This window comes from Dipodomys merriami, unplaced genomic scaffold (assembly GCF_024711535.1).
Source record: "Dipodomys merriami isolate MVZ:Mamm:240054 unplaced genomic scaffold, mDipMer1.0.p SCAF_106, whole genome shotgun sequence".
In the NCBI taxonomy this organism is placed as follows: domain Eukaryota; kingdom Metazoa; phylum Chordata; class Mammalia; order Rodentia; family Heteromyidae; genus Dipodomys; species Dipodomys merriami.
This window is the reverse complement of record NW_027202338.1, coordinates 214,855-233,064: the sequence shown is the minus strand read 5'-3', so window position 1 is coordinate 233,064 and position 18,210 is coordinate 214,855. Positions and strand designations below refer to the sequence as shown.

Below are 18,210 nucleotides of genomic sequence, written 5' to 3'. Positions count from 1 at the left end.
AGAGGGCCTCTTCTAGAGCTATAGTGGGCTCAGAATTGTAGCTTAGTGGTAGAGTGCTGGCCTAGCATGCACGAAGCCCTGGGTTCGATTCCTCAGTACAACATAAACAGAAAAACCCTGAAGTGGCGCTGTGGCTCAAGTGGTAGAGTGCGAGCCTTGAGCAAAAGAAGCTCAGGGACAGAGCCCAGGCCCTAAGTTCAAGCCCTACAACTAGCAAAAAAAAAAAAAGAGCTGTAGTGTCTCCTCATTGCTTTGTATCCTTTTTGGTTTGTTCTACTGGGGTTTGCACCCAGGGCCTTGCACTTGCTAAGCAGGTACTCAATAACTTGAGTCATACCACTAGCCCTTTTTGCTTTTGTTACTTTTCAAATAGGGTCTTGTTTTTTCCCTGGGTTGGCCTGGGCTGTGATCCTCCTATTTACATTATCCACATAGCTGGGATGACAGGTGTGAACCACCATGCCTAGCTTTTTATTGGTAGAAATGACGGTCTCATCAACTTGTTCCCTAGGGCTGACTTCAAAGCAAAATTCTCCTGATCTCAGCCTCTGGAGGAGTTGGAATTACTGAGCTACTGTGCCCAGCTCCTCCTTTTTTTTCTCCTCTCCCACTGCCTAGAAGAAGAAAGTAGTAAGGCATATTGGAGACCATGTGGGATCATGTGGGAAAGGCAGCATTCCATGGAAAGCAGAGAAATGAGATAGCAGGAACCTGGGCTTATGACTTTAAGACCCGCCTACAAGTAGTGTTACAAGAAAAGGAAAGTTCTAGCTTGTTTGAGCTGCAGTGACTTAGGGTTTTTGGTCAAGCAGCTGAACTCACACTTCAGTTAACTTTTACTGTCCCCTACCATTCACTTGGTGCTTTACTTCCAACAAGAAAGCCATACATTTACCCGGGCGCTGATGGCTCACATGTGTAATCCTAGCTACTCAAGAGGCTGAGATCTGAGGAGTATGGTTCAAAGCCAGCCTGGGAAAGAAAGTCTGTGAGATTCTTATCTTCAATGAACCACCAGAAAACTGGAAGTGGCGCTGTAGCCCAAAGTGGTAGAGTGCTAGTCTTGAGCAATGGTTCAAGGACATTGTCCAGGTCCTAAGTTCAAGCCCCCAACCACCACCCCCAACAGCAACAAAAAGCCACAAACTTAAACACCTGGGGACCATGCCAGGCACCAGCCATGGGTGCTGTTACTGGCCAAGCTGACCCCACCTCCACCCCTGCTCAGGGGTCCTTACAGATGACATCATCTCCAAACTGATGCTGGGCAATGTGCTGGAAGAGGGTGGTAAGGACAGGCAGCAGGGCCACAGTGGTGTAGGTGAGGTTCTGGCCCACGCCCTTCACTTGTGTGCGTGCTTGGGACACCTTGCCCAGCCGCAGGTTCTCCACCATCTTCTCGATGTCCTCCGAGGCGCTTTCGAAGAAGGAGCGGAGGCCAGCCTTCACGATTTCGGGGCCTGACTTCATCACCGTCCTAGGAGGAAAGTGGAAAAACCCTAGTTCTAGAATCAGCAAGTACTAATTTCAGACAATGTAAGAAGGGGGTGGTGGCTAAGGTGGGGGGGCTACATAGCCCTACCTGGCATCCAGGGAACGTGCCAGAATGTGAAGACAGTTGACCACAGCAGGAGCATCCGTCCCTGGATGGGAAAGAGGTGTCAAGAGCAGGAAGGAAGTACCTCCCTCCATCTCCACCCTACCTTTCCCTCTCTGATCCCACCTCCGGTTAGGTCAACATGCAAGCCCACCCTCACCTCACCAGGGCTCCCCCCTCCCCAGGCCTCCTTCATTCCAGCCATGAACTCTCTGTGCTGTCAATGTCTAGGAAGAGTGGGTTGGCACAGCCCAGGGCTGTCTCAGTTACTGTCCTGACCCCAGGACCATGCAGTCCCCATCCAGAGGAAGAACAAGGAAGGCCAAACCTGGATAGCTTTCTTCCAGTAGGGGTCAGTGAAAAAAGAAGAGAGATCTGGCAGATGGGCTTAAGAGCAAGGCAACTTACCAAAGAGAGAGACACGATGGCGGACAAGGGCAGCCAGTTTGCAGAAAAGGCTGAAGAGAGAGAATGGGACAAATGGACAGAAGGACAAGAAACCAGGAGACAAGGAGAGCATGAAGAGGAGATAGGGGAAGAAAAGATAAGGAGAGAAGACAGAAGACCAGGAGGAAACCAATTGACAGAGAAGGGGAGGGACAGAGAGATGAACAAGAGTCACAGGCAATAAGTGGCATGTGCCATGCTGTGGGGGGGGGGTGCTTTTGTCAAGGTGACCTGGTTGTCCATCTGAGAGTGTTGCATCCTGGGAAACCCATCAGATACAGGAAAACCTGCACAGTAAGTTACCCTTGCCTGTCATTGCTTCTGCTTGGGGAGTTACCACTGATTAGCATCCAGCATGAAGCCTGAAGGCCGGGCATCAGTGGCTCATGTCTACAATCCTAGCTACTCAGAAGTAGCTCTAAGACTCATGGTTCAAAGTCAGCCCAGGCAGGAAAGTCTGTGAGACTTTCATCCCCAGTGAACCACCAAAAAGCCAGAAGCAAAGCTGTGGCTGAAGTGAAAGAGCACTAGCTTTGAGAGAAAGAACTAAGGGACAGCACCCAGGCCCTGAGTTCAAGCCCCAAAACTGACATAAAACAAAAAAAGGGACCAAGGTTGGGAGTAAGGAGTCCAAGATATCTAGGACCCTGTGAGTTTGGGGTCAGGATCAGAGGTCACAGGCCATTCACCTGGTGATCATTTCTTTCTCCTTGTTGGAGGCATGGCCACCACTACCCAAGACTTTGGCTGGCGTGGACAGGAAATAGAGGCAGTGGTTGGTGAAGTATTGGTTGATCAAGGGAAGCAGGATCTAGAGATGGAGGGGAAGAGGACGGGAACCAGTGAGGAATGCGAAAAAACCCTTCAGTTCCCCAGCTCCCTCCAGCTTTTGAGCCTACCTCTCACCTTTGCAAAAAATTTGATCTCCTGTTCATGTGGGGATTTCTCCACTCGCCCACTGCTGACCACAGCCTCTATGGGTGCGGGAGGGGGGACATAAAGGTCATGGTAGGTTCTTGGTGAAGGGACTTAGCATGTTCTGATGGGAGAGACTTGGGTGGCAGTAGGAAATGATGGGACATACATTCTTGGTATGAAATCAACTCTGTTAGCTTTCAGTTAAGCTCCTCTTTGTCTGATCCCTGCTAGGTCTTGGATCAAACCCTTCCTGAAGCTGAAAATGAGGAGGAAGGCAAACTGAAACAGAGGTTTTATTCTTTTTGAACTTTGCCACGAGGTTGAGCAAATGAATCAATGAAATCAAATGGAACTAGAAGTTGGTATGGATTAGAGTTCATTTTGAAATGAAAATCTACTTCCAAGTAATAAAACTATTAAAACAATAATATTGGCTCTCAAGTACCAAAAGGCAAGCTGGGTTGCTGGTGCCTCACACCTATAATCCTAGCTACTCAGGAGACTGAGATTTGAGGATTGCCAACCCCAGGCAGAAATGTCCATGAGACTCTTATCTCAAATTAACAAACAAAAAGCTGAAAGTAGAGGTGTTACTCAGGTTGTAGAGCCCTCACATTGAGCTAAAAAGCCAAGTGAAAGAGGCCCTGAGTTCAAGCCCAACTATTAGGGTACATAAACATACATGCACACAAGATTCTTTTTTTTTTTTTTTGCTGGGCCTGGGGCTTGAACTCAGGGCCTGGGCACTGTCCCTGAGCCTCTCTATACTCAAGACTACTGTTTTACTACTTGAGCCACAGCACCACTTCAGCTTTTTCTGTTTATGTGGTACTAAGGAATCGAACCCAGGGCTTCATGCATGCTAGGCAAGCACGCTACCACTAAGCCACATTCCCAGCCCCACAAAACTTTTTTGAATTGTGTCTAAATTACAACCAGCTCCACACTCCCAGTTCTCCTTTATCTGGAGCTATTGATTTCTCAGTCCCATAACACTGATCACCTAACCCAGTAAGTGATTTCATTTCCTGTCATGTTAACTGACTCCACCACAAGAATGTAGGTGCAAATGGGCAGGATCAGTGTCCCCAGACAATGGTGTCTGGAATATAGTAGATGCTCAGTAAGTATGAGCTGAAGGGAGAAGGAGTAAACTGGTTTTTCTAGGCGAGTCTTTGTAGGTGTGGTAGAAATCGGGGGCAGGGAGGGGGAATTCGTCATACCCAGGTGGGCAATGAACTCTTGGGAAATATCCATCCATCGTAGTAGCTGCTGCAGGAAGCCAAATGCGAACCGCTTCTCAATGGAAGATGTGTCCAGCTCCATGTCCTTAAGACCTCTGTGAGGCAAGGCAGGAAAAGGTCAGTTCACACAGGTCCTGTCCAGCTTTCTCACTCTTTCCCTTGTGAGTTATAGGCCCACAGATACTTTCTGTACCAGGCTTCTACTTCATCCCAGGTCCTGGCTCCTCTAGGCATCTCCCCTAGCTCTGCCTGCTAAGCCTTCTCTCTGGTCAGAGTTGATAGCCTCATCCCCTATGGCTCCACCTCTACCACAAGCCCCACCCCAAGCACATCCCTTCTGATTGGGCCTCCACCATGGCTCCACCCTCTCCTCCACCCCGCCTCTCCTCCTCCCCACCCCTCCCAGCTCCTGCAAGTGGCTTCCACCCAAGTTCTTAGCAGCCCTCTGGCCAGTCCCCGCCCTGCTGGCATGCCTGGTAACAGCATAGCCGTTCATCTGTAGGAACTTCAGCAGCTCCTGGGCCTTCTCTCTATCTCGTGCCTTCTCCTTGGCAGTGAGTGTGTCATAGGGGACCAGCAGAGGATGCGTCCCACCCCCTGAGAAGGCAAAGATCAGAAATCAGGACCAGGGCCATTCTCATTTGAAATGGTTCCTGCGCTTGAGGGTTCATATTAATTACAATAATAAAGATAGAGATAATAGAATAGCTTATGATGCTGCTATCCCTGTCCACCCTGCCCATGGGGTGGTAACCCACTTTTATTATTCCCTTTCTACAAAGGGAAACATTGAGGGGGTGGAAGAGCAATTGTCAAAAATCATACAATGACAATGACTGCCAGGACTGTAACCTAGGCCCTTGTGACTCTGGACCTGTGGCTGGGGGCTTTGGGGAAGGTGCATGTGCTGGGGTATGGGCACCCTCACCCTTGGCCTCCAATTCTTGCTTCTTCTTCCGCCCCCAGGTATTGTGGTAATTCTCTGCCAGTTGTTCTGCCATAGCCTAGGAGTGGAGGCAAGGATCTGATTCAGAGGATGCTCTCCCATCAGATGTCCCCTCACATTCCCCCAAATAAAAGATCAGAGGTCTCACCTGCAGCTCTCGGGACAAGGTAACCCCACTGAGATCAGGAGGCTGTGGATTGTAGCCTTCTCTGGGATCATAGGTCTGAGAGGGCAAGAGTGAGAAGGGGGATTAATGGATTAGCAGGAAGTGCAGGCCCCCAGAAAACTCCTCTGATCCCCTTTTTATTTTTTTAAAATTTTTATTGTAAAGGGATGTACAGAGTGGTACAATTACATAAGTCAGGTATTGAGTACATTTCTTTTTGAACAGTTTCACCACTCCCTCATTTTCTGTTCTCCTTCTTAAGGCCCTGTTTTGGAATCATCCCTTCCTCTCTTCTGCTCCGTGTGTGTGTGTGTGTGTGTGTGTGTGTGTGTGTGTGTGTGTGTGTGTGTGTGTGAATGCATGCATGCGTGTGCACGTGCGTGCATGTGCTGGTACTGGGACTTCAACTCAAGGCCTTGTGCTCTTGCTTGGCGTTTTCTACTCAAAGACTAGCACCCTGCCACCTGACACACACCTCCACTTCCAGCTTATTGCTACTTAATTGGATATGATCCCCTGGAATTGTCTGCCTAGGCTGGCTTTGAACCGCAATCCTCACATCTCAGCCTCCTGAGTGGCTAGGATTACAGGTCTGAGGTACTAGCACCCACCTGTCCTTTGATGCTTAAGAACCCTCAAATTTTTCTGCTTCCCTTTTCTCCTTTTCCTTTTCTGTTGATCTTACCTCTCCTCCTCAGCCTCTCTCCCTTCTCCACTTCATCTTTCTCTAGCTCCACCCCTTACTCAGCCTCTTGCCCCTTCCCTTGTGGCCTTACCTGTGCAGTTTGGGAAATCTTCCTTGTTTTCTTCTTTTCTGTCTTCTCCTCTTCGCCCTCCCTGGCCTTCTCTATGGTCCACTCCCAGGCAATCATGGCCTTCAAGGACTCTTTGATAGGCCAGCGATAAATCTCTTTGTCCTGGGTAGACAGGAGGGAGCAGAATTGGTAGGATGTGGCAAGAAGGAGCCCTTGGTTTAGCTTCTCTGGCCTCCAAGGAAATTCCCACCATGTGTCTAGAACTAGTCCATCCAGGAGCAGAAGCCAGAAGTCTGTCTGTCTATCTGCCTGCCTCTGTATTGGGGGTTTGAACTGATCCTTGAACTTGTTAGACAAGTGCTCTAGCACCTGCACCACTTTTGCTTTTGTTTGTCAGATAGTGTTTTATGCCTTGAAACACCCATACTCACATGTCCCAGTCTTAGACCGAGAGTCTCCTGAGTAGCTGAGAAGACAGGCATCTACTACCATACCCAGTGGGAACTCAGGTCTCTTATCTGCTCTGTAACTGAGCATTCTAAGCACATACTCAGGATCTCACTTACATGATCTCAGGATCAAGGAATCAAACTCATCCTCTAGAAACACTAGGATTCTGGGATCTCTCAGGAAGGCAACTAAGTTTGACTGAGGGCAAAGTTCATGGCTAGTGAGCCCTAACTACAGGTCTATTGAGATGCAAAACCTGGAAGGCTACCTCATTGCTTCCTAAACCTCTCAAATTTGGGAGTTTTCAAAATGAAACAACGTTGGGCCCCAAGATTGGGTCACCTTTTCAGAAAAGGTCTTGTAGGGTCTCAGCATGGGATGGGTCTTTTGCTCCTCATCTATGTTCTCTCCATAGGACCAGCTGTTTTGGATCTAGAGGTGGAGGCAGAATAACATGTAGATAACAGTGTGAGGGGACATAAAGTGTATGTGGGGGGCCCTGCAGGGACTGAAGGCTCCCAGAGATCCAAGGGGTCTTAGGGACATCTGGGGTTCTCAGGGAAGATAGATGGTGGGCAAGGGTGGGTTTTCTGGGGATGGGGACTATGACTCCGACCTTGTCGAAGGCCCACTTCTCATGTGAGTACTCTGCAAACTTGTTAATGAAGGAGTCGAGCTTCTCTGGGATGATCACACTGTTGGAGGAGAGGGACCAGTAGGTGTGGGGGCTGGGTGTCCCTCTATTTCCCCAGCTGAAGCTATCCCCCCAAGTCCTCCTATTCCCAGGCCTCACTTGAGGGTCTCCACAGGCCGGGGATCAAAGTTGCCTTCAGCATCCACTGTGGCTTTTTTCTCTGTCTTGGATGAGAAGGAAGCGTCCACGTAATCGGGAGGCAGGGCCCCTGCGATGGCGCATAGACAAGGCATGGCTATGCGGTACAGCTCCTGGTCATACTTCTGCAGAGGCCAGAAAGAAGTGGAGGTTGGGGGGGGGTGCATGTGGCAGTCACAGCAGGCCTTGCTGAGGCCTTCATCCCTGGAGTTTCAGGAACTCCAACTCATATCCTCTGTCAACCTCCCTCCCCAAATTCACAAACCTGTATTGTGGTTCCTCTCCCTAGACCCCTCAGATTTGAAGAAGTCTCCAAGCTTGGATCCCCAAACCCTTTACACAGGTCCCCTTGGGATGGCTCTGTGTGCCCAGACCTTATGTGCCAGAGAGTCAAAGATGCCCCAGAAGAGTTTGCGTGTGAGGTGCAGCTCTTCCTCAGAGGTGACTCCAAAGTTGGCCCAGCCCGTGGGGAGGCAGTAATACTTCCAGCAGCGCTCATAGTGGTTGGTGAGAAGCTAGTGGGAGCAGAGGGGGCACGTAGGAGGAGGCATGAGCAGACAGCAAGCAAATGAAGGCTCCAGAGGCACGCACTTGCTGGTGTTTGCAAATGATGTCTAATAAGGGAAGGAATGCTGGGCTTCCTGAGGAAATGGTCCTGGACAGTTGGTTAATGCAAAGTTAGCATTCTCATTTAGAGCTAGGATGGGCATTAAGTTAGAACTGGATTTGTCTTTCCTTTGCGGAAATAAGCATGCTAATAGTCCAGGGAGAGGGTGGTGTGCAAATATGGAAGAAGTGATCTGTGCTTATGCAAATTAGTATGCCAAATTGAAACATAAACAGTACCCCATGCAAATATATGGTAATTGAGAAGTGGGCCTTTGGTGTCCACTATGCAAACTTGAAGCATGGGGATAATTTAAGTATATTATGCAAAACAGGCTCCAGATATCTGAGTTAGGGGTATCTCCTTATGCAAACTAGTATGCAAATGGTAAGAAACAGGAGAGACAGTGTGCAAATATTCAGAACAGCTATGGTACTGTTTATTCAAATAAATATACTCATTTGAATAGTGAAAGGCTGGTGGTCTGGAATGAGGAATAAAATGCTAATTAAGGAAAGTGGTGTGCCCTATGCAAACATATGCTAATTGAGGCGGGGGTTGGCTCATTTGGTTAGTCAAATTAAGCTCTAATTAGGGAATGTTAGAGGCACCAATGACGCAAAGTGAATGTCCTGGGAATCCTGGGAAGCAAGTGAAGATGCTAATTGGTGACTATGGGGACTCTGACCTTCACGTGTTTAGGCTGATCCCAAAGAGCCCCCTAGTCCAAGGGCAGAGCCAGGCAGTGAGCAAGGCATGAAATGCACCTGCCAAAGAAAGCTTGCTCTCACCTTGAGTGGCATCTTGGCGAACTCGTTCAAGATGGGTACATCAAACACCAGGCGCCGCAGCAGGTGCTGTAGCATGGATGGGCGGATGTACCTGGAAGGTTATGCATAGGGTACTCTGACCTGGAGGCCAGCCCTGCCCTGTGGCTACACCCTCAAACTGGCTCTGCCTCCATTCAGACCACACCCCCAGAGCAATCCAGCCAAACAACTAACCACACCGTGTCATGACCACGCCCACTCCCGGGTCTCAGTCCACCTGCAGAGTGCCATGAGGCAGTCCTCGATGACATCGCGTTGAGCCTTGGTGAGGGAGCGGCCCCGGGACAGGCGGTACACAGTGTGCAGCATGGAGTCCACCATAATGGCCCGGTGCTCCGTTCCCGCAAACAGGGGTGCACACTTGGTAATCAAAGGAAGCACCGCCAGGCACAGGTAACGGTTCAGAGCCAGCGCCATCTCTGTGGTGCTGAAAGTGGCCTGGGGCACAGAGTGGGGATATCAGGCCCACTGTACACCCCGGGGGTGATCTTGGCACCTGTCCAGATAACTCTGAGTGAAGGACTCAGGCTTCTGATTATTTTCCCTAAATCTTGCTTCTCTCAGTTTCTACTCCTCGTGCTTATTATTTGGGAATCAAAATTTTAACACAGACAGATTGATAACACACACACACACACACACACACACACACACACACACACATCAGTCAACAGTGGTTCACACCTGTAATCCTAGCTACTCAAGAGGTTGAGATCTGAGGATTAAGGTTTAAAGCCAGCCTGGGCAGAGAAATCCATGACTCTTAACCTCTAATTAACCACCAAAAAGCCAGAAGTGGAGATACAGCTCAGGTGGCAGAATGCCAGTCTTGAGCAAAAAGCCCTGAATTCAAGCCCTAGTACCATCACAAAACAAAAAGAAAAAAATCACACACACACACACACAGACACAGACACAGACACAGACACAGACACAGACACACACACACACACACACACACACACACACACACACACACACACACACACACACACACAAAAGCCAAGGAAAGGTTGATAGGATGGATTTCTTATTCCTAGTTTGAAGACATTACCCTTCTGTGCACTTATTTCCTCTGTAACCTTTATCTTTTATGTAATAAGATAGAGATCTCATTTACACATATACATTTGGCAGAGCTTTTGGGGGAGTGGAAGGGGCATGATACTAGGGTTTCCAATTCAGGATCTCCTTCTTGCTTGGCTTACTAGGCTTACTAGGATCTCTACCACTTTAGCCATGCCTCCTGATTGCTGGTTATTTTTGGAGATGGTGATGGGAATTAAGATATGTTCTCAATCCCAGGACAAGATGCTGCTGTGGTCATCCTGTTATATCAGTCGCAATGGGCAGGGATGGTATCCAGGCTGGACGGGCCGCTTACCGTGTCCAGAGAGGCAGCTGCCCTCATGTCAGGAAGGAAGCCCACATCCAGTACATGTAACAAGAAGTCCTGGTTATCAATACCATACACTCGGTCCAGGAAGAGCACTATGGATGCCTTGTGGTCAGGCACGAAGGATGCAGACATCTTTGGCTGGACCAGTGCCCCATCTGTAGACAAAGATGGCCAGGGCAGAGTGGGGGGAGTCATGGATGCCCTTCAAATCCCTTGGCTCCCTCCTTAGCATTCACTCCCTTGATATATCCCAACCTTCCTACCTTTGCCCAGTGTAGGCATCTGCAGTGGGAGGCTGATGATGCCCACAAGGTCATCCAAGGGCACAAGAGATCGTAAGATAGCCCGGATCCTCAGAGCCTCCCCCTTGCCAGCTTGGATTAGCTAGAGGTGGTATGAAGATGGATAGACATATCATCAGAAACTTGTGCCTAATTTGGAGATGATCCCATTTTACCTCTGATGCAGTCACAGGTACAGCAAGCCTCCTTTTATTATTTCAAGAGAGGGTCCAACTATGTAGTCCAGGTTGGCCTCAAATTCTGTCTTCCTGCCTCAGCCTCCCAAGTTCTGGGATTAAAGGAATGGGCCACCATCCCTGTCTAAACCTTCTTTTTCAAGGTACTATCTGTAGTCCCAACTCCTCTGCTTGTGCCTCCCCTGCCTGACCCCTCTAGGTTATCAATGTCTATCTCTACCATGGCCTGAAAGCTTCATGAAGTCACAACATGTAGCCAGCACTGCCAAACCCAAGTTCACCCCCTATGAGAGCTCAGTTAGTAATGCCCAATGCCTGAGGGCAGAGGTTTGAGGCTGGGCCATGCATGCCCTCCATCTCTCCCCATCCCATCTAGCTTTCTGGTCTCACATGCATCTCTGGTGCACAGCGTCCCAGCAGGTCGATCAAGGCAGCATAGAAGGACATGATGGCATGTCCCAGGTGTACCCGGTTTTCCTCAGGGGGCTCCTCACCGAAGCTGTAGGGGGAGGAGTGTGATGTGGGTGAGGCAGCCAGGGGTATAAGGAGGGAAGTTTGCCTTACTTAGGAGGGGACCAGGAGACTCACTGCGGTCGCCGGTCCCTGCGGACACCTGGGCCATCCCTGGCAGGATCCTCAGAGATGCGGATGGCTTCCTCAATGGCAGCCAGCAGCCCTGAGCCGCCCTCACCACGCAGGGCGGGGCCGAAGCACTCAGGCTTACGAATGAGCAGCCGTACCACCACGTTGGCATTCTCTTCCACACTCTCACCTGGCCAACCAGCGGACAGGGTCAGAAGGGACCATATGCCAACAGCCAGGGACCCCCTAGGGACAACCTGCCACCTTCAAGGGACACTGCTAGGTCCCCACTGCCCCCAGCCCCTGCCTCAAGCAGGTTAAGGTATGAATTGTCACCCCAAAGATGGGCTTTAATCCCTGACCCTCACACCTCCTGCCCTGCCCCTGCCACCATATTGCTCACCATTGACGAAGACAGCAAAGCGCAGGAAGTCCAGGTACCGCTCACCACCACAGGGGTTCCAGCCGATATCTGGGTACCCCTTGGCCAGCAGCATGGGGCAGCTTTGGAGGCCACAGCCTGCCAGGTAGGATACGACCTGGGGGATGGAAAGGGCCTCAGTTCAAGGTCAGACCTACGCCATTCTCCCCTCCAAGGACCAGCTCTACCATTCTGGGAGTGACTCAGCCCCATTCAGCTCTGGATCTCCCAGGGAACTCTGCCTGGTCTACCTCATCTCCTGAACCACCCCAGTTCATAGTCAGAGGTAACCCACACAGCCAGGTAGGGCTGTGCCTGCCCCCTCCACACCTTTTCCAGGTCTTGCTCCTGCAATGCCAATGCCAGCTCATTGTTGTCAATGACAGAGGCAGCTGCCACATCCAGGGGCGTGGAACCCTGCATGCCTGTGGGATAAGAAGTGGTGAGACTGTATTGTCATCTGCTTCACCTCCTCTGGGAAGCCCTCCCTGACTACTCCTTTTTTCCAGGTGCCTCAACTGGTCTGTGCATCCTTCATCCCAGACCCCTGAATACCTGTGCTGTCGCTGTCTGAGACGTGACTTTTTTTTTTCTCATTGCACTATGAGATAATGGGGACCAGGCAGGGCTGTGGGGATCACTGTTGTGTCTCGGTGCTGTGTGGTGAGTTAGAATGTTTGATGAATGACTGAATTGAGTGAGTGAGATGGGAAGGTGCCCGTCTGGGTAGGCTGTCAGAAGTGAACTCTGGGGGTTGCCCTGGGCTCTGGGTCTGAAGTCTCTTACCCAGGCCAATGCCACTGTTCTCCAGCAGGTAGCTCAGGTGGTCAAACATGGAGCGCTGGTTTTGCCGGCTAATGCGGCAGAAGTAGCAGAGAAAGCGGCAGCAGCTGGTCACCATCTTGGGGAAGCGGATCTCCTGGGATGGATAGTAAGGCTCCATGGTCAGTGTCTGCCTGCTGCAGTGTCCCCTCCTCCCCTGAGCTTTCCAGTCCAGCCAGGCCCCTCCCTCACCTTAGATTCACCGCCCCCAAGGACGTTCACCATGACCTCCATGACAGTCTCATGCATACCCAGGGCCCTCATCAGGTTTGGGTGTTGGTAAAAGACCTTGTTGTTCATAATGTTCCTGTGGATAAGGAAGAGTCAGCATGGCCACCATTGTGATAATGCTTAGCATTCATTGACCTCTGACAGTTCCTGGCACTGCTCCCCTGTACAACTTTGAACTCATTCATCCCCACATCCATGGAAAGGGGGTGGTGACAGGAAGCAGGAACCATGATTATGCCCATTTTACAGGTAAGGAAACTGAGGCCTGGTTCTGAAGTGGGCTCCCCTAGAGTAGAGACCTTTGTCATACTGTCCATTGTATTACCAAGTACCCAGGGAAGGCCTAGCACATAGTAGGTATTTAAGTGTTTGTTGAGTCACTGAATAGGACATATTTGACATTGACTGCTCAGTGCCATGATGTCATGCCAAGAATTACAACTGAGAGCCAGATGTCGATGACTCATACTTGTCATCCTGGCAACTCAGGAGGTTGAGATCTGAGGATCACAGTTTGAGGTCAGCCTTGGCAGCTAAATCCAGGAAGCTCTTATCCTAAATAATCAGCAAAGAGGCAGAAATGGAGCTGTGGCTTAAGTGGTAGAGAGCCAGCCTCAAGCAGAAAATGTTCAGGGACAGTACCCATGCTCTGAGTTTAAGCACTAGTACCAGCACCAAAACAAAACAGGTATAACTGAGCAAAAGCTGCTGGCTGAAATGGACATGGGGAAAGCAGATTTAATAGGCAAGAAGTGGGGGCACCTCACCCAATGCTCTGGATCATAAGATTCTCCTCCTGGGGCCCCATCTGTACAATCAGCAGCGAGCGGATCTGGCCGAGACATTCCAACAGGCTCATGGTGTCCGCCACAGAAGACGGTGAAATGGTATATGCCCGAGGCAGGGCACGCAGCAGCTCACCCAGCCCATCATACTGCCGATGCAGAAGGCTGAACATGGCCCGGACTAGCTCGGGGCTCTGCACAAAGTCCTCCTGGGCCCAGCGCACCACCATGTGGGATACTAGCTCCTGTAAGGACTCTGGGAAAGGACACAAGAGTCCATGTAATGAAGAGAGTTCCCACTGTTTAGCTATTTACTGTCCCATCCTCCACCTGCCAGAAGTATATGGATCTGGAAGATGTTTCTATTGTCCTAGGAGTTGCCCTGTTCTTTTTACCATAAAGTGCAGACAATATAGACTATGCCTCCATCTGAATTATAAGAGGAAAAATAAAGTATACAATAGTAAAAATCCCACTAGAAAGCCTTCACCACAGTTGGGCAGTTCTAGTTGGGCACTGATGGCTCATGCCTGTAAGTCTAATCAGGAGGCTGAGATCTGAGGATCGAGGCTCAAAGCCAGCCCAGGCAGAAAAATCAGTGAGACTTTTTTGGTTGTAGATCTTGAACTCAGGACCTGGGCACTGTCACTGAGCTTTTTCACTCAAGGTTAGTACTCTACCACTTTGAGCCACAGCTCCACTTCCATTTTTTTGTTTGTTTTGTTTTTGCTGGTCATGGGGCTTGAACTCTGGGCTTGGGCACTATCCCTCAGATCTTCACCTCAAGGCAAGCACTCTACCACTTGAGTCACAGCACCACTTCTGGTTTTCTGGTGGTTTATTGGAGATAAGAGTCTCATGGACTTTCCTGCCCAGGCTGGCTTTGAACCATGATCCTCAGATAGTTTCCTGAGTAGCTAGGATTACAGGTGTGAGCCACCGGCACCCAGCTTCCACTTCTGGTTTTTCTGGTAGGTAAGTGGAGATAAAAGTCTCATGGACTTTTCTGCCCCAGCTGGCTTTAAACCATGATCCTCAGATCTCAGCCTCTAGAGTAGGTAGGATGACAGTGCCCTTCAGGTAAAGGTTATGACTTTCCTTCTCCTCTATTTCCCAGTCCTGATTACAGTGCCTGGCCTAGACTTGCCCAGGGGAAGTTTCTGGAATGTTGTAGGATAAAATGTCTCCTCAAGGGAAGAAAGAAAAACAAAAGCCACAAGGACAATAAAAGCCACCAAGGTTTAGAAGCTGCCACCTCTCCCCCAAGGTGTGGGATGCATATCTCTGCTCTGGTAGATGACACCGACACAGGGTCCACACACACATGCTGCAACCCCTGCATTCAGTCCACAAGTCTGTATGCCTGCCCTCTGCCCCAGCTCTTCCTTTCTCCCTCCTCCCTATCTGTGGCTGCCTTGAATTCCTCTTCCTGTGGCCTGTTTTGGAGACAGAGTTCCCTACCCCCTCCTTGCTCTTCCTCAGTTCCTACCAGGTTTGTGTTCCTCTGCTGTCGGCTCCTCCTCTGTTTTCTCCTCCTCCTTCTTCACTAGCCGCACTTTCTCTAGCAGGCTCATCAGGCGGCTGCTCAGGCTGGTCTCTTCCTCTGGTTCTTCCTCCTCCCCCTCCAGCTGAATTCCTAGAGGTAGTCCAGAAGAAATGATGTCACTCATGACTTCATAGCCTCACTCTTTACCACTTTTTATTTTTATTTTTGTTAGTCCTGGAGCATGAACTCAGGGCCCTGGCATTGTCCCTGAGCTTCTTTTTGCTCAAGGCTAGCCCTCTACCACTTGAGCCACTGCTCCATTTCCAGCTTTTCTGGTAGTTAATTGGAAATAGGAGTCTCACAGACTTTTCCTACCCAGGCTGGCTTCAAACCTTGATCTTCACATATAAGCCTCCTGAGTAGCTAAGATTACAGTGAGTTACCTGGCAACTGATTTCTTTTTTTAATCAGAAACCATGGAAGTTAATCATCTGCTGCTCCAGGCAGCCAGCTATCTCCCCACTGAGTTCATCATCCATACAGACAGACAGACAGACAGACATCTATACAAACAGCTGTCTCTTCAATCCTCTATTCATCCATCCTTTCTATCTATCAATTCACATACCTCCATTCAACTGCCTTTAGCCATCCACCCAAAAACTCATTCACTCAAATACTCTTTTAATCTTATCCTACTATTCACCCAACCAAGATCTACATAGCACCAACATATAGGTGTTCCAGGTCAGAAAACTTTAGTGGAAACTTCAGGAAGGTCTTGAAAGAAAGTCTGGGGGAAGGCTCTTTGATCTCCTGTCCTTACCACAGTGTGCCAGCAGGTCTTGATGAAAATCAAGCAGATCCTGTCGGATCTCTTCAGGGAGAGGACAATCTTCCAAATCAGCCCCATTTTTGAAATGCAGAAGCATGTTGATCTACAGAAAGGCCCAAAGATTAGAATGAGAGTCTGCAATCGTCATTACAAAATTAACAATTAAAGAGTCAATTGTAAGTCCTTGTCTAAAATCATGGGTTGGGCTGGGGATGTGACTTAATGGTAGAGTGCTTGCCTAGCATGCATGAAGCCCTGGGTTCAATTCCTCAGTACTATATAAGCAGAAAAAGCCAGAAGGAGTGCTGTGGCTCAAGTGGTAGAGCACTAGCCTTGAGCATAGAGAAGCTCAGAGACAGTGCCCAGGCCCTGAGTTCCAAGCCCCAGGACCAGCAAATAAATACATATAAAAGAAAATAAAATCATGGGTCAAAGTATGAGTTGGCTGAGTGCCAGTGGCTCATACCTATAATCCAGCAATTCAGGAGGCTGATCACAGTTCAAAGCCAGCCCAGACAGAAAAATCTGTGAGAGTCTTATTTCCAATAAACTCTTTAGAAAAAGCCAGAAGTGGTGCTGTGGCTAAGTGGTAAAGTGCTAGCCCTGAACACAAAGAGGCTCAAGGACAGAGCCCAGGCCCTATTCAAGCCTCATGAACAACCAAAATAATAATAATAATAATAATAATAATAATAATAATAATAATAATAATAATAATAATAAAGCATGAGTTGATGAAAAATGTCTGGAAGACTTCGAAGTTAGGTTCATTCACAGAGTGGCACTGAGTAAAAGATAAATGCTCTGATCATATAAACTAATATTTATCAAAATGAACTCCAGCACTGGACACTAGTGGCTCATGCCTATAATCCTAGGAACTCAGGAGGCTGAGATCTGAGGACCATGGTTCAAAGCCAGCCCAAGCAGGAAAGTCTATGAAACTCTTATCTCCAATGAACCACTAGAAAACTATTAGTGGTTCTGTGGCTCAAAGTGTACTAGCCTTGAGAAAAAGAGCTCAGCAACAGTGCCCAGGCTGAGTTCAAGCCCCATGATGGATTGAAAAAAAGAAAAAGAAAGAAAAAAGAACTCCAGAAAATGGAAATAAGAGGCTTTTTAAAAAAAGAGAGAGAGAGAGAGAGATAAATGTATCAGTAGGTTCAAGGGTAAAAGCAGCAGTTTTGAAGGTGAGGCATATCCATGGTCAGTTGGGATAGTGTTTGCATTTGGGAGTTTAGACAATAAAACCAGCTAAAGTCAGGGGTCAGAGAACCTGCTCCTGGGGTGGGGAGCGGAACTCGCGGGTGCGTCTTGCAGTCTCCGCTGCACTCATGGTGAAGGCTTTCATGAGGAGTCCATAGCGACCTCTCTGGTTGCCTTGCAGCTTGTCTACATAGCGCTCTGCGAAGGCAGCCAGGGACTCTACACGGTGCTGCAGCTCTTGATCACAGAAATACTCCAGGAGGTGACACATCTGTGGAAGGACAGTCATGCAGTAGGAGGGATTGTAATGAGACTATCAGGCCTTCTCAGAAACTTTTCTTGCTACCTCTTCCCTCTCCATGGTCCTGTCCATGTCCAGCCACCATCAATTCCTCCCGTGGTCTCTTCTCACATGGAAATCAGAGAGATCATTCCAAGCCAGCATCACACCAGTTTTATGCTTCTCCATAGTACAAAATCCAGACTCATGCCCCATCAGATCCTGAGTCCCCCAACCCAGATGGATGAAGAAGGGAAGGCAGGAAGAAATGACCTACCTGTAACTTCACAGACTCTGGCAGCTTCATCTGGAGCAGCCCCTCCTCCAAGCCTTCTTCTTTCTCTCCTTCTGCTTCCTCTTCCTCTTTCTCCTCATCTTCCTTCTCCTGTGCTTCTTCCTCTTCGTCCTCTTCCTTCTCCTCCTCATCTTCTTCTTCCTCCTCTTCTGCCTCCTCTTCCTCTTCTTCTATCTCAGTGAACACTTCGGGTTCAATCATCTTCAAGATCTGTTTCACATCCTCATCACTAAAGACACCCATCACCTGGCAGGACAAAACATGAGTTCTTCACTGTGACTGGCAAGGCCTCCACAATCATCCCCCATCTTACTGTCTAGACCTGTTTCTCCAGTGTGTCCCAGGTTCCTTCCTGCATTGACATCCCCTCCTCACTGTTCACCTTCCTTGAGATTGCCCAGTCCACACCTTCATCAGATTACATCACCAGACATGTGTTCCTCTTCCTTCACAGGCCAATATTTACATGTAGCTATGGATTGGAACATACTCTACACCTGATTGAGGCCTACAGAGGTCCCAGCATACACCAGCTCTCACTCAACACATACTAACAGATGCTAACAGATTAAAGTATGGAAAGATAAAAGGTAGACAA

General features: G+C 49.1%; 1 protein-coding gene across 1 annotated transcript in view; it reads right to left on the bottom strand.

The window, feature by feature from the left end:
* Window positions 1-18,210, bottom strand: part of LOC138812390 (ryanodine receptor 1) — a 112,969-nt gene that overhangs the window by 50,750 nt on the left and 44,009 nt on the right. Inside the window, exons 35-63 of the mRNA XM_070000346.1 lie at window positions 17,595-17,858; window positions 17,108-17,308; window positions 15,823-15,934; window positions 15,000-15,146; window positions 13,493-13,766; window positions 12,687-12,801; window positions 12,459-12,591; window positions 12,003-12,097; window positions 11,655-11,790; window positions 11,258-11,441; window positions 11,060-11,168; window positions 10,455-10,575; window positions 10,177-10,346; window positions 9,010-9,230; window positions 8,754-8,844; window positions 7,730-7,870; window positions 7,317-7,480; window positions 7,140-7,218; window positions 6,866-6,955; window positions 6,095-6,235; window positions 5,301-5,375; window positions 5,135-5,210; window positions 4,680-4,803; window positions 4,186-4,301; window positions 2,951-3,018; window positions 2,734-2,855; window positions 2,006-2,055; window positions 1,583-1,643; window positions 1,239-1,477 (exon numbers count right to left, since the gene is read on the bottom strand). Of these exons, the coding sequence (XP_069856447.1) occupies window positions 1,239-1,477; window positions 1,583-1,643; window positions 2,006-2,055; window positions 2,734-2,855; window positions 2,951-3,018; window positions 4,186-4,301; window positions 4,680-4,803; window positions 5,135-5,210; window positions 5,301-5,375; window positions 6,095-6,235; window positions 6,866-6,955; window positions 7,140-7,218; window positions 7,317-7,480; window positions 7,730-7,870; window positions 8,754-8,844; window positions 9,010-9,230; window positions 10,177-10,346; window positions 10,455-10,575; window positions 11,060-11,168; window positions 11,258-11,441; window positions 11,655-11,790; window positions 12,003-12,097; window positions 12,459-12,591; window positions 12,687-12,801; window positions 13,493-13,766; window positions 15,000-15,146; window positions 15,823-15,934; window positions 17,108-17,308; window positions 17,595-17,858 (3,919 nt within the window). The remainder of the gene's footprint in view (window positions 1-1,238; window positions 1,478-1,582; window positions 1,644-2,005; window positions 2,056-2,733; window positions 2,856-2,950; window positions 3,019-4,185; window positions 4,302-4,679; window positions 4,804-5,134; window positions 5,211-5,300; window positions 5,376-6,094; window positions 6,236-6,865; window positions 6,956-7,139; window positions 7,219-7,316; window positions 7,481-7,729; window positions 7,871-8,753; window positions 8,845-9,009; window positions 9,231-10,176; window positions 10,347-10,454; window positions 10,576-11,059; window positions 11,169-11,257; window positions 11,442-11,654; window positions 11,791-12,002; window positions 12,098-12,458; window positions 12,592-12,686; window positions 12,802-13,492; window positions 13,767-14,999; window positions 15,147-15,822; window positions 15,935-17,107; window positions 17,309-17,594; window positions 17,859-18,210) is intronic.